At 38.7% G+C, this 13,035-nt stretch overlaps 1 protein-coding gene and 1 long non-coding RNA gene across 4 annotated transcripts in view; one reads left to right on the plus strand and one right to left on the minus strand.

Annotated features, from left to right (window-relative positions):
• Positions 1-13,035, plus strand: part of LOC147819361 (uncharacterized) — a 93,561-nt gene that overhangs the window by 25,880 nt on the left and 54,646 nt on the right. For all 3 annotated transcript variants that reach the window (XR_015437002.1, XR_015437000.1, XR_015437001.1), the window contains exon 3: positions 12,571-12,687. This is a non-coding gene — a long non-coding RNA (uncharacterized LOC147819361). The remainder of the gene's footprint in view (positions 1-12,570; positions 12,688-13,035) is intronic.
• Positions 6,090-13,035, minus strand: part of LOC111652077 (plexin-A2-like) — a 74,256-nt gene continuing 67,310 nt past the window's right edge. The window contains exons 27-32 of the mRNA XM_023402211.2: positions 12,578-12,674; positions 11,647-11,846; positions 11,291-11,460; positions 10,556-10,768; positions 9,676-9,826; positions 6,090-8,487 (exon numbers count right to left, since the gene is read on the minus strand). Of these exons, the coding sequence (XP_023257979.1) occupies positions 8,392-8,487; positions 9,676-9,826; positions 10,556-10,768; positions 11,291-11,460; positions 11,647-11,846; positions 12,578-12,674 (927 nt within the window). The 3' untranslated portion in view covers positions 6,090-8,391. The remainder of the gene's footprint in view (positions 8,488-9,675; positions 9,827-10,555; positions 10,769-11,290; positions 11,461-11,646; positions 11,847-12,577; positions 12,675-13,035) is intronic.

Below are 13,035 nucleotides of genomic sequence, written 5' to 3' on the forward strand. Positions count from 1 at the left end.
TTTTTAGTCAAAAGGTCACTGATTTTCTAGCCAAGAAATCTTACTTTGTGGTAATGGAAGTCGAAGTTGTTAATTGGACACCCCTGGGTTCACTGAGGTTTGGCTGATGAATTATTGGCTACTTTAAATGGAAGATCCTCCAGAGGTGAGAGTTTATTAGCAGAATATGTCATGGATTATAATCTTTGAAGACTTGTGGGTTTTATTTGGATTTCTAGACATAGAACTTCAAGCTTGCCTGATGAATTAATGAGTTCAGTGTCTTATGAATGTCTTTTGCTTATGGCTTTGTTTAAAATGTAAATCTTCAAAATATTTGCAGTACAAGCAGTGTTAGCAGTGTTTATTCTGTCTGAGAGCAAGATTTCACCAGCAATGGATTACTTGTAAGAGCCCCAGGCAGAGTTCTGAACAGGAAGTTGTAAAACAGCAACTCTCCTAATGTGGCAATCCTTTGTGGGAAGAGAATTTCTTTGCCACTCGTCCATAATTAACAATATTGCTTCAGAGATTCATGGTTCTGTTTTGACTTAAGTCACAAGAACAGACAAAAAGCAATCAATGCTCTCTGTTAAATTAGTAGTGAGGACATTTTTTAAAGTCCTCATATAACTGCAGTTGTTAATTTAATTTTGGTTAATTTATTTGAACAAACACATGCAGACACACACAGTTGTAGAAACACATACACGTTGTAATGCACATTTTATGGAGCTTTGAAAATAGGAGCCGTAAATCCCACAAAGTTCACCGATTGGCTACGTTCGAAGGATCCCCTGTCTCGAAATGATTTCATGAGTGCAGGAGAGAGAAGCTGAGAAGGGGGGAAAGTGAGGGTAGGTATGGGAGGAGGAGGAGGAGTAGTGGGAGGGGATTTCATTTCAAACTGCAGCAAATGTTGACCGTTACCTCTCTGAGACTGAGCAGCGAGTTCTTTGAGCGGGAAGAAGAAAAAAGAAAGAAGTGCCTTCATCAGTCCAGATGAAGTCACTTCTTCCCAAAACAAAATGTGTCTCGGGGATGTCCCTGTGTGGGTTCTCTTCACAATATCAGGATACAGTCTTTGTACGGTGTATGTCATGACCTCCAGGACTGCTGCGTAGCCCTGCAGATGTTCCAGACATACACACACCCTCAGGCTGCAGCGCTAAAACAGACCCTTTTTGTCAATGACACATACTTACCCTTTGCTCTCTCCCGTGTCACATTTTCACAGTGTCTCACATGATCCCTCACACTGGTGTAAACAGTAAATGAATGGATGAAGAATGGTCATTCTGTCTCTGTCAGCCAGTTACCATCAGCTTGCGATGATAACTTTGGCCAGAAGATGGCACCACTAGACTGGTGTGCTGTCCAGATCAACCCATTGGACATTAGCTTCATCAATAAATCATTAAACGCGTCATTTATTGCTTTAGACTGTACATTTTGGTGGAACTGAAATCATTTACCACCTTCATGTATTTAAAGACTCCAGCTTTTAGGCAGTGAGTAATGAAGACAGTTATGACCATAAAGCCGACAAGTGACCATGTCGTTGCTAGCAGACGCAAAAGAAATTACTACAGCAAATTGGTGAAATAAAATGCCGTCACGGATTAGCTCATTCAATAAATCCCGAAACAAGTTGTTGCTCTGAGAGGCTGAGGTTTGGCCATTTAGGATTTATTCTTACACAGTCATCAGGGATTTTTTTTTTTCTTGGTTTGGACAGCTGTCTTTTGTCCTTGGTGAGAACAAACGTATCAGTGCCTGTTTGATGGTGTGTGCTGTGATAATGCAGTATGCATTTAATTAAAGCAGCAGGAGACTGATGCTCGCAGACCTCAACAGCCTCAAAGCTGCGTTCCAGCAATGCCTAAGAGAATTTGATGCTTGATTGTACAGTAGTGGGTGTCTACATTATGGACAGAGAAAAACCAAAGTGTGACAAATTTGTGTTTGTATACACAGACAGTGGCTGCTGGTTTTCTTCCCAACTGAAAAGATCAAGAAACCATAAGGAAAGGTATCTCTATACTATATGTATATATAAACTATATATATATATATATAAAGGGAAGAAGTCTTGTCCAAAGAAAGGAATGTATTTTGTTGTTTACTGTGTGAGTAGTTACCATGCAATCCTGCACAACAACACACACTACAGCCAAAATTTACCACTGACTTTAGGCAACACCTTCTTGACAGAGTCTCAGTGAAAACACATCAGTAGGTAGTATTTAATGTTGGGCTGGTGTATTGCAGGGCTGCAACCAATTATTGTTTTCGTTGCACATCAATATGATGATTGTGATTTTTTTCGATGAATTGCTTCATCTTTTTTTTTTTAAATAAAATGTCAGAAAATGGTTAAAAATGTCTCTTAGAATTTTCAATAGCTCTAGGTGCCCAAGTTGTATTCAAATTGTTTATGTGCAAATGACCAAAGTCCAGACATTCAGTTTACTATCATACATCTTAAAAATGTGGTCAGATCCTCATCAAAGTTACAAGTTTGAACACAGAACACAGTATGTTTTCATTAATGATACGCAAATCATGATGTATTCAAACATCATCATTCAAACATTCAGTGTAGGTTGGGAAAAATATATGTGAAGTCTAGGCCTCTAATGGCATCAACAAAAGCTTACTGGAATCAGGAGTTAGCAAACCTGGAGTTGCATCAATGAAACAAGATAGGGTGTGTGGGTTAGAGCTACTTATTTTTGATTTAATCTTTATTTAATCGGGCATTCTCAATGATAATATCTTGAGAATCTCTTTTTCAAGAGACACCTGATAACAAGAAGCAATCACAAAGACCTAATCAACAACAAAGACAATATAACTACTCAATACATCATACTAGGACACAAAGAAATAAAGACATTTACAATAATCATAAAATACATCAAATAATAAAGCTTTAAAAACTCCAAGAGAAATGTACTTTGAATAAGAAACCACTCAAGCATTTCAAGTTTGCTATTCACACGAAGCATCTGCTGATATAAACCATGCCTCACACAAAGAGATCACAGAAGACTTATAATCAAAAATTGTTTTGCATTTTCATAAAGCTGGAAAGGGTTAAAAAAACATCTCAAAGAGTTTAGATATTCATAAGTCCACAGTCAGACAAACTGTTTATGGCTACTCTCCATAGAAGTGGATGTCCAGCTAAGATGACTCAACATGTGCACAATGCAATATGTTCAGTGAGGTAAAAAAAAGAAGAAGCCCAGACTAACAGCTAAAGGCTCAAAGGAATAATTGGAGCTGGTTAACATCTCTGTTCACAAGTCTACCATACTCGCATTATGTAGCATGGTGTTGATGGCAGGTCACCATGGAGAAAATAAAACATGATTGCACCCCTGAAGGAAAATGTTTTGTGGACTGATGAAACGAGATTGAAGTGTTTGCTTTGCTGCCTCTGGCTCTGGACAGCTCGCCACCATCGAGGGGAAAATGAATTTTATGAAAGTTTATGACGGTGTTTCATAGGATGATGTCAGAGTGGCTGTCCACCTGCTGAGCCCCAGTAGAAGTTGTTGATGCAGCTCGGCAATGACTCGGAAGTAAATCTTCTACCGAAAATTCCTCCCCAATGTTGTGCAGATCTAATCTGCAGCTACCAGTAGAGCTTGTTTGAGATTATTGCTGCCAAAGGTTCGACCAGTTATTAAATCCAAGGGTTCATGTGGCTGTGTTCAATAAAGACACAAGATTATAACTGTTTGTGTGATATTAGCTTTAGATCATTGTGTTTGTTTCTTCACTTGTTTCTACACTTATGACTTAGATGAAGATCAGATCACTTTTTAGAAGCAGTTAACACAGAAAAGTCATTTCAAAGGACACACATACTTATTCCTCCCATTGTATCAGAAAATGAAGGCATCAAATTCTCTAATGTGAGAGGATACGATACGATCTGATATAACCCAGCTAGTGCCACACCCTTCTATGTGCTGGAGGACAGTGATGCAGAGTTTTGGCCATTGACTATTAACACAAACTCGCTGGGTTGTTCAAGGTAAAATAGAAAGTCCAAGGCCTTCTCTATTCATCATTAATACCATAGTTTGAATTATTCTTCAAGATCTGCAGTTTGTGCGTAAGGTCCGTTTCCCCCTGAATCAAATATTCTGCGCAGCAGGAGAAGCTGACGGTCTGTTATACCTGGCAGTGTTCAACCAGTGATTTCACAGAAATTAAGAATTGCACTGTTATTTTACTCCATGTCACTTATATAATGTTGCTACATCAATCATGGGTCAGAGCAGAATGAGATATTATGACAACTGTCAGCGCTTCATAGAAGAATAATGGGGTTTTAATGGCTGTAGTAGATCCATAAACCTGTCTGGTACCATCCAGCTACACAGCCTATCAAGAAGATATCCTGCGGCTTGCTCAGTTGTCAGTAGAGAAGGTTTGAGTCCTAATGATCCTCCTGTGTGTGTGTGTGTGTGTGTGTGTGTGTGTGTGTGTGTGTGTGTGTGTGTGTGTGAGAGAGAGAGTAAGTGAGAGAAGTAAGTGAGGGGGAATTGCTGGCTGCTGACTGTAGTCACTCTGACAAGCAAAGAGAGATGAGACGATAGACGAGGGGTTAGAGCCTGGCAGGTGTACAGAGGACCCTTCGATACGCTGATGACACCCCCACCTGCATCTGACAGGTATGGGTTGGGAGGCCTGGATATTCATACAACCTTCCTTCCTCCTCCCCCCTCTGCTCTGCTTGCCCAGCGCCCCGAGGGTTAAACATGAATAATAAATTCTGGCTCCTTATGGCAAGTGCTCAGGAGCCCCTATATGCTGCTCACATGCCATACCAAATTCTGTCACAGTATGACGGCAGAAGAAACTATTCTTCATTCCAAGAGGCTATTCATCACACGGAGTTGTTTTTTTTTTTAATATTTATATATTATTAGAATTCAAAGGGATTTTGTCATTTTCTCCCGGATATTTCTTTGTTGTTTTACAAGCTCGGCTCCTCTTTGGTATTGAATGTGCTTCTCTCGCCAGACAAGTATTTGTGCGTTTGTAAACATCAGTTTTCCATAGTAGTTGAGCTCACAGTCAAAATTATTGTCTTCCTTTGATAAAATTTTTTTAGATATTTCCCACAAACCCTGTTACTTCCTGATATAACAAAGACATGGAACATATTTTCTTTATTGCACCTATATCTGTGCATTCTGCCAAATGTAGCGTATGTAATTATTCTTCACTAAAATCTCCAAACATATATAGTTAGTTGATGTTAAGATGTTCTCATTGGTATTGGACTCCAAAAAGAAAATTTCAGTTTTGAAAATAAAACATAATTCCCGGTGTTCCTCACTACAACTATAACTAAAATAATTACTAATAATAATTATTCACGCAATAATCATTCCATCTTGCAAATATTGCTTAGGGTTTATGGTACTATAATGTTTAATGTTATACTTATGTTGTAAGCATATGGGGTGATCTACTTGTTAGATAATGAATTTCTCATTGATACAATGCTGGAACATCGCTTGTTTTACCTCCACTTTGTTCTCCATATTTGGAGATGTCATTAGAGGACTAACATGATTTGTACATGGGGCAAACTATTATATTAGTCTCTAAGTACAAAGGTTGAATGGAGGATAAACCCCTGGGATTTCCGATTATGTCTGACATCATCTGGCATTTAGAGCCTTCCCATGAAAACTCAATAACAGTTTAACTATTAAATTATTATGCTAGTGGTCCACAAACATAATTACGATAGATCATCCATTTATGTGTGGTAGAGTTCCCATTGGCTTGAGAATAACCTCACCTCTAACAGCAGCAGCATTTTGTCTGCAAAATACAAAACATAGCAACTCAGTGGTCATGTATTAGTGGTCATATAATGATTCTGTGGACAAACAGATGTGGTTATACTATGTTGCAGTATTATAAAATGTATGAATTCAAGGATGTCAACACACAGTCCAGACTGTAGTGTCAAATAATAATATGGTACACAATATTTTATCTGCCAGGGCTTCAATTTAGAAATTAGCACCTTTTCAGAATTATGTGGCGTCACCACAAAAGAAACAAGGCAAAAATAATTTTCATCAGCTGCGCATTTAATGTATAACAACAGTACAAAGTGAATCTTTTGCTTGCAAAATAGGAGTGTTTTTTTATGTACAGTATTTATACAATAATATAGTTTAAAAAACATTACAGTTTAAATGTCTGACAGTTTATTGCACAACACATTTATAAATTATCATCATCAAAACACACATGAAACAGATGATTTATCTGTCATATTTCAACACTTAACAGGAAATGTATTTATTATCTATCTTATTTTATCTTGTTCTTCTAGATTAACATGAATCAAGGTCCTGTGGGGAGTACATTAACCCCACTGATACTGAAATGGTAAAAAAAAAAAGCAGTCTCCATAAAGAAGTTAATAGATGGCCACAGTGACTTCTTATGGAACAATGAAACAGCCTCAAGCACAGAAAGATGTTCATCTTTCATCATCGCAATAGGTGAAACAATCAAAACTGAAACCCTGAATTAGCATGATGCCTCAAACTGAATTTTTCCTCATGATAATTATTATTTTAAAGTTAAGATATGGCACTCTATAAATACAGCAGCAAGGAGACAACAGGCAGTCAGGTCAAATATACACTGAATGCGAAATGAAAATGTGTGAATTATATGCCGAAACATGAAAATAGTCAGGATGTAAAGCGAAGATAGCACTGTGAAGCAGCAGACGTTAATGAATGAACTTTACATGGACCAACTGCTGATCCAGACACATATATCATTAATCATATATCCGCACTGTGTACAGAATATAAGGAACACCTAAACTGCAGGTTCTCTCACATCTCAAAATCTCTTGGATTAGAAATTCTTTTTCATCTTTTTATTTTTTTCTATGTCTAATTTCCAGGTTACGTTCAAAGTGGATTTATTGGGAAAATCAATAAGGCATAAAAACCCTCGTCCAACTTAATCTGACCAGATTACTCCTCAGGAGCAGCAGGTGTTCTCAATATATTGTACACTTGGTGCATTTCAAGTATCATGCTGAATGTAAACAATGACTGATGAGATGGGGAAGGGTGAGGGAACGGCACTGTTGGCCAGGGTTAGGCTAATCTGATCCTCGATCAGGCTTATAGCATCATTAATCATGCTTTCTGCTACAGTTCAATTTGGTCTCCACTTATCTTTGAATGGCTGAATTAGTGGTCTATAGATCATCACTGTACAAAAATTCCTATCTTAAATGGGATCTTTAGCGTACAATGGCATGTACTATTAATAGCTTTTACAGGAGCATTTAACATGAATGAAACATATTATATTTGGCACAAAAAGCCAGGGACTGGAAATATATCTACATATATTTTGGATTTGAAGGTAATGCCCTCATGGTGTTGGATTATTAAAGCGGCACACTCACCTTGTCAATGACAAATTCGATGTATACTGTTCTATCCCCAGCAGAGTTGTAATTCATTAAACAAAAAAGAACTTATGAAAGGGAGCTTCAAGTGGGAAAAGGAAAAGTAATGATGCCAGAGTCTTTAGTGTTCTCTTTTTTAAGCCTTTAAAAGGCAATAGAAAAAGGCTTAACAACATGAAGTTACACATCTCTGCTCCTGATGGCTCCAAATGGCGACGCCACTCCAAGCCTGTGATATGTAGTCCAACCAAATGTCCTTCATCTTTGACATATAAAAAGTACTATGTGTCTCGTCTCACCACACGTGCCGTCCCATTAAATTGGCTTCTGTCTTTGTTGAGCTCCTCCAGTGACTTTTCAAGTCGAGTCCTTCTTTATCAAGTGCCGTTGTATGACATTTAGTGTAAGCACCAACTACAAAGACAAATCATTACCCAGCGGAAGAGAATTGGCAGCAAATTCAGCAACCGCCATGGCCCAAATCCTCTTTGTTTGTCTCTATAGGAGCGTTTTAGAGGTTGGATGTTTGCCTGTTGGAGTTTCTTCTGAAAAAACGATGACACTGGATTCAAAAGTCGTGCTTTGGGACAATCTGCTGTTTGATGTATTGTTGTGGTTCGTGTCTGTACATTTGTAAGTGTGTTTTTGCATGTGTATGTTGCTCTTTGTGTGTGTACTGTTTGTTTATCCGGTAGGTCCAGAAAATCTGTGTACATCAGTATGTGTTTATGTGTAATCCTATATGTGCCCATGTGTTGCTGATGGGTTTAGAACTCTTCTGTTAATAGTATGGTTTGATGTGTGTGTGTGTAGTGTGTGTTTATTGACTGTATGTAGGTGTGTGTGTGTGTGTGTGTGTGTGTGTGTGTGTGTGTGTGTGTGTGCGTGTGCGTGTGCGTGTGTGTGTGTGTGTGTGTGTGTCTGTCTCAGCTCTCTGCAGACATGACTGAGATGATCTGCTCCACTTTATACGCCAACTTTTGCTTCTGGGCCTGTTCGTCCTGCTCCAGTGCCTCAATGATCTAAAACACACACATAGAAACACACACATGGGCACAAACTGTGAAACCACATGAGGCATACCACTGGTAAGCAACAGGAATCATACAAGTATGAACATACACATTTTGAATCAAACAAATACACAACAGACCGACAAAACTAACAGCTTCAACTGCTTATGCTATTTTGACGATGAAATATAGTGTGTTTTACTGCACTTGATGAAAGTTTAGTCTTTATATTATTTTTGCAGATTCATTTGAATGAATCATCACTGATTTGATTAATAATAAATATATAATGCATAATATCAAAATGTCTTTGGGTTTCTGTCAGCTGGCAATGCAAGCAATTTGAAGACCCCGTTTTTGGAAACTGTGATGGGCATTTTTCACTATTCTATGACATTTTAGATACTAAAGCCATTAATTGATTAATTGAAAATCAATCTACACATTAATCAAGAATAATCATTAATTTCAGCTCAATCTATGAGCCTGTAAACATGCATTAATTAATTAAGAAATATACATTTTTGGCCACTTGGGGGCAGCGCGACAAGCTGACAACATTGACACACAATAACCTTCCAAAGTTGTGATGGTGAACTCGTTAGCAAACAATTGCCTATCTACACATGCAACAGACACAGAGCAACAGTGGCTCTCAGTTGTGTTTGTGTCCACTGGACTAATTGAAGTCAAACATTCACTCTTCTTTTACATCAGACTCTACCAGCTCACAAGGGAAACATCTGGCTTTTTAGCCGCTTAATGCTCCACTATGTTCTCCAGCGAGACGATGATTTTCCCTGTTTGCTGTTTGGTGCTGAGCAGGTAGTGTACAGGAAATTTATCAGAGCTGTTCAATGAAGACAGCTGCTTGCTGTGGCTAGAAATGACATTGGGAGGGCGAACCAATGTAAACAAGTAGCGAGCCGTGAAATCAAAACAATGAGATGAAAGACATTAAAATGCAATAAGCTGTGGGGAACTGCAAGAGTTGGGTGATGATTCTCTGTGATTTCATCACTACAAGTTACACAGTTACATTACACACAGTCATTTGATCCATTGTTGATAAATAAAAAATTTAAAAATTAAAAAAAAAAATATTATAGCTGCTTTAATATCAAAAAATGCTAACTTCAGTCAGCTAACCACACCAGAAGTTCATTTCCATGTTCCAGTGTGTTGACTGGGCCTCACCTCTTGGCTGTACTTGCTGACGTAAGTGTAGATCTCATGGAGGGCACTGAGCACATTGAACTCACTGGAGTGAAGGCGAGCCTGTTCAGCCAGATAGGCATTCATATCCTGATCACTGATGGCAGGCAGGCGGTTGATGTCAGCATAATACCTGAGAGGAGACACACAGTCAGTGTCAAGGGCACAGCCGTGCACACCAGAGCTTTTCTCTTCACTTGGATTTAGTTTGTTGTTGTGAAAAGTCAAAGAATATCCAAGTGTCTGAAAATCAGAGGTGTTTTGGCAGGAAGATAAAGAAATGTGTCACTCACAAGTTCAGTCATTTAGAAATACTCCCACACTTACACACAGACTGTACTTATAAAGACCTTCACTTGACTACATACAGTATTAATTCTGTCTGTGTTTGTTCCTGAGTAATTGTATTAACACCAATCAAGAATTCACAACTTTATGAACAAACCAAGCACTCAAAATGAAGAGAATCTCTCTGGTGATTGTAAGTGAGAGTAAATAAATTCATCCGTCAATTCTGACAGCAACCAATGTTCTGATGCAGCTGCTGAACATTGGTTGCACCACAAATGGAAACTGCCACAAAATATAACATGATGAAGCTATCAAGGTTACAAAAAAAACACTCACGCTACACAACATGATTACAGAGACAGTTCTGAGGGAGAAAATCATGATTCTCATTTTATTCAGAATATTAAGTCTCATCTTACTCCTAAAAGCAAATCTTAAAGCAAAACTAACAATAACCTTTAACATAACAAGCCTAATCCCAGGAACACTTAATCTTACTTCTTACTTTTACCTAAAACACAGGCTCTGATTCTTCACCAACACACACACACACAAAAGCGCACATACACACCTTTCTACCCAGCTTTTGTAATGCGGTATGTCCTTGGCATAGAGTAGTTTGGTGGAGGGTGAGTCTTTGCCCAGACGGTGTTCAGACGTCGAGCAAGAATCCATAAAGGTCTGGGCCACCACAGAAAGACAGGCGTCCGTGATGCTGCTTTTATGGATGTCAAACACAAACTGGGGATTCTTGATCACGTTTACCCAAAAACGCAGCGGCAGGCTGCAGATAATGGAAAAAAGTAGAAAGAAATATTTTAGACAATAATTTAACTCGTGTGCAAAATGTTCCTTTTCAGTTTGTATTTGATGAGTCCTTTTATTGACTCCACATTCTCTATATTATTCAATCAAGTATGAGAATAAACTGAAGATGTAGTTAAAAAGACTTTAAAAACTATGGTGGTATAAAATAGCCGAAACAAAATGAAACACAAGAGAATAGATATGAAAAACAAGTTATTGTAGTAACTTTAAAGTAATAACAATAGAATAATCATCACTATAAAATAGCAAAAACAGGAATCAAGTGAATGTTTGAATGTTTGAAATGAGGGTTTTAAAGGCAGACACAAAGACAGGTCCAGGTGTCAGGTCAGGTCTGCTCTGTTGGTGATGAGTACAATCTAAAAATAAATTGTGAGTTCTGCTGGAAGCCACTGCAAGCAGCTTAAAACTGGGGTGATCAGGTCTTTTTTCTTTGCATATAAATGAGCGTCAGCAGTGCGTCAGAAATCCCTCTCACCAGTTGCTCTTCCACGTGTGGCGAACATCCATGTCGTGGATGCCGTGTCTGTCAGCCTGCTCATCCAGAAAGTCAAACATGTATTTGATTGCGAGAGGCAGGGCGGTGCCCCGACACACTGTGCTGAACAGAGTCTCAAACAGGTCGTCCACAAACTTCTGCAGTGTGCCCTGAAGAGAACAGCATACGAAGTTAAGACTCATAGTTCCTCCAGAAAACCAAAATGAACACACGCAAGGACCACAGTTAAAAATTTGTTCTTAAATCTAATCCTACTGTATGAACTGACATGCTGTCTTCCCTTACGTTACTGCAGGATATTGTTACTACAATATAGTTTATGTCATATATTGAACCTTTGTTGCTAGTAGCCTCGTCAGGTAGATCTCAGACACCATCTTGCTGCCTCGCTCTCCCTCTTTCTGGTCCCCGTGGTCGTGGTTCTTGACTAAGTGCCAAACTTTGACCCCGCTCTCCAGGTCGGGGGTCAGCATGGGCACACGGGAGTGGGGGCTGTCTGGGCTGGTGGGGGTGGAGCGGAAGGGTACATCCACACCTAGATGGTCAAAATTTGAGATATAAAAGAAATATATATTCTAAAATGTTCTAAATGCAGTTTGTAAGTAGAATATATCTTGTCTGGTCGTCAGGGTCATCAAGGTCACGCTCAAATGGAGAGAAAATCCTTTTTGTTTCTCAGATCTGAATTTAAGACAGACTGTTTTCTTTGTAACCTGCAAGTGGGCAGGCTGGATGTGTGTGTTTGGACTGTATAATCATTTGCTGTCATTATTTCACTGGTTGTCATAGTAATGATACAGACATGCACTCACTGAAGGCATGCTATCTATCCATGCCCTGTTCCTCGCTTTATTTTTCTGCTCTTCCTCTTGTTTTGTGTCGTGTTTTTTAAAGAAACCACTTGAAGCTAATGTGAAAGTGTGAGCTGTGGTTTCAAAGACACGACTTGAATTGTGATGTATAGGAATCTAAAGTGATAAGAATGTATTTCCCATCCCACATAGAACATGAACATACACCACATGGTTGATTATTTGAAATAATACACATTTGATCTGCTTGTCTAAACATACTGTAGTCATAGACAGAATTTGTCTTGATTTTGTGCCATTGAATATTTGTGAAACTCATGTTGCATCTCTGTATGATGTGCTAGTGTGCGATGATGTGCTTTCCAACAGACTGATGAGTGACAGCAACAGATGGTGCAGCACTGCTGTATGTCGGGTGAATATTAAGCATTTGTATTTCTTAAACAGTACTGACCATATCTGCTGATGCTGCGTGGGAAGCTGGCTGAAGAAGGAATGTTGAAAGAGGACATCTGTTTGGGCACCAAGGCCACTACACATCGCTCAGACACCTGGGAGACAAAGGTAAAGCCTGTATATTATTTTTTATTAATTCGTAGCTTGCAGCTGATGGTCAAAAGTAATCACTGCTAGAATTTAGAAAAATTCTTTGAGATTAAAATCCAAGGACCAAGGTATTTGTGAAATAATGATTCATGAAAGTCTGCCATGGGCAGGTGAGTCACAATAATTACAATCAGCTTATGAATGGCTGGCCTTTAGTTCAAGGAAAACACACTGTAAAAATCTATCATCATCAGCTAGATAGAAACACAGACAGCACAGCATTAATCACTAACAATAACTTCAACTACAAAAGAGGAACAAAATGTAAGAGGATTTTGTGAAAAAAGTAGAAATTCCTCTGCACTG

This window comes from Seriola lalandi, unplaced genomic scaffold (genome assembly GCF_002814215.2).
Source record: "Seriola lalandi dorsalis isolate HSWRI2012SDOR001 ecotype SW California unplaced genomic scaffold, Sedor1 jcf7180002053900, whole genome shotgun sequence".
Classification (NCBI taxonomy): domain Eukaryota; kingdom Metazoa; phylum Chordata; class Actinopteri; order Carangiformes; family Carangidae; genus Seriola; species Seriola lalandi.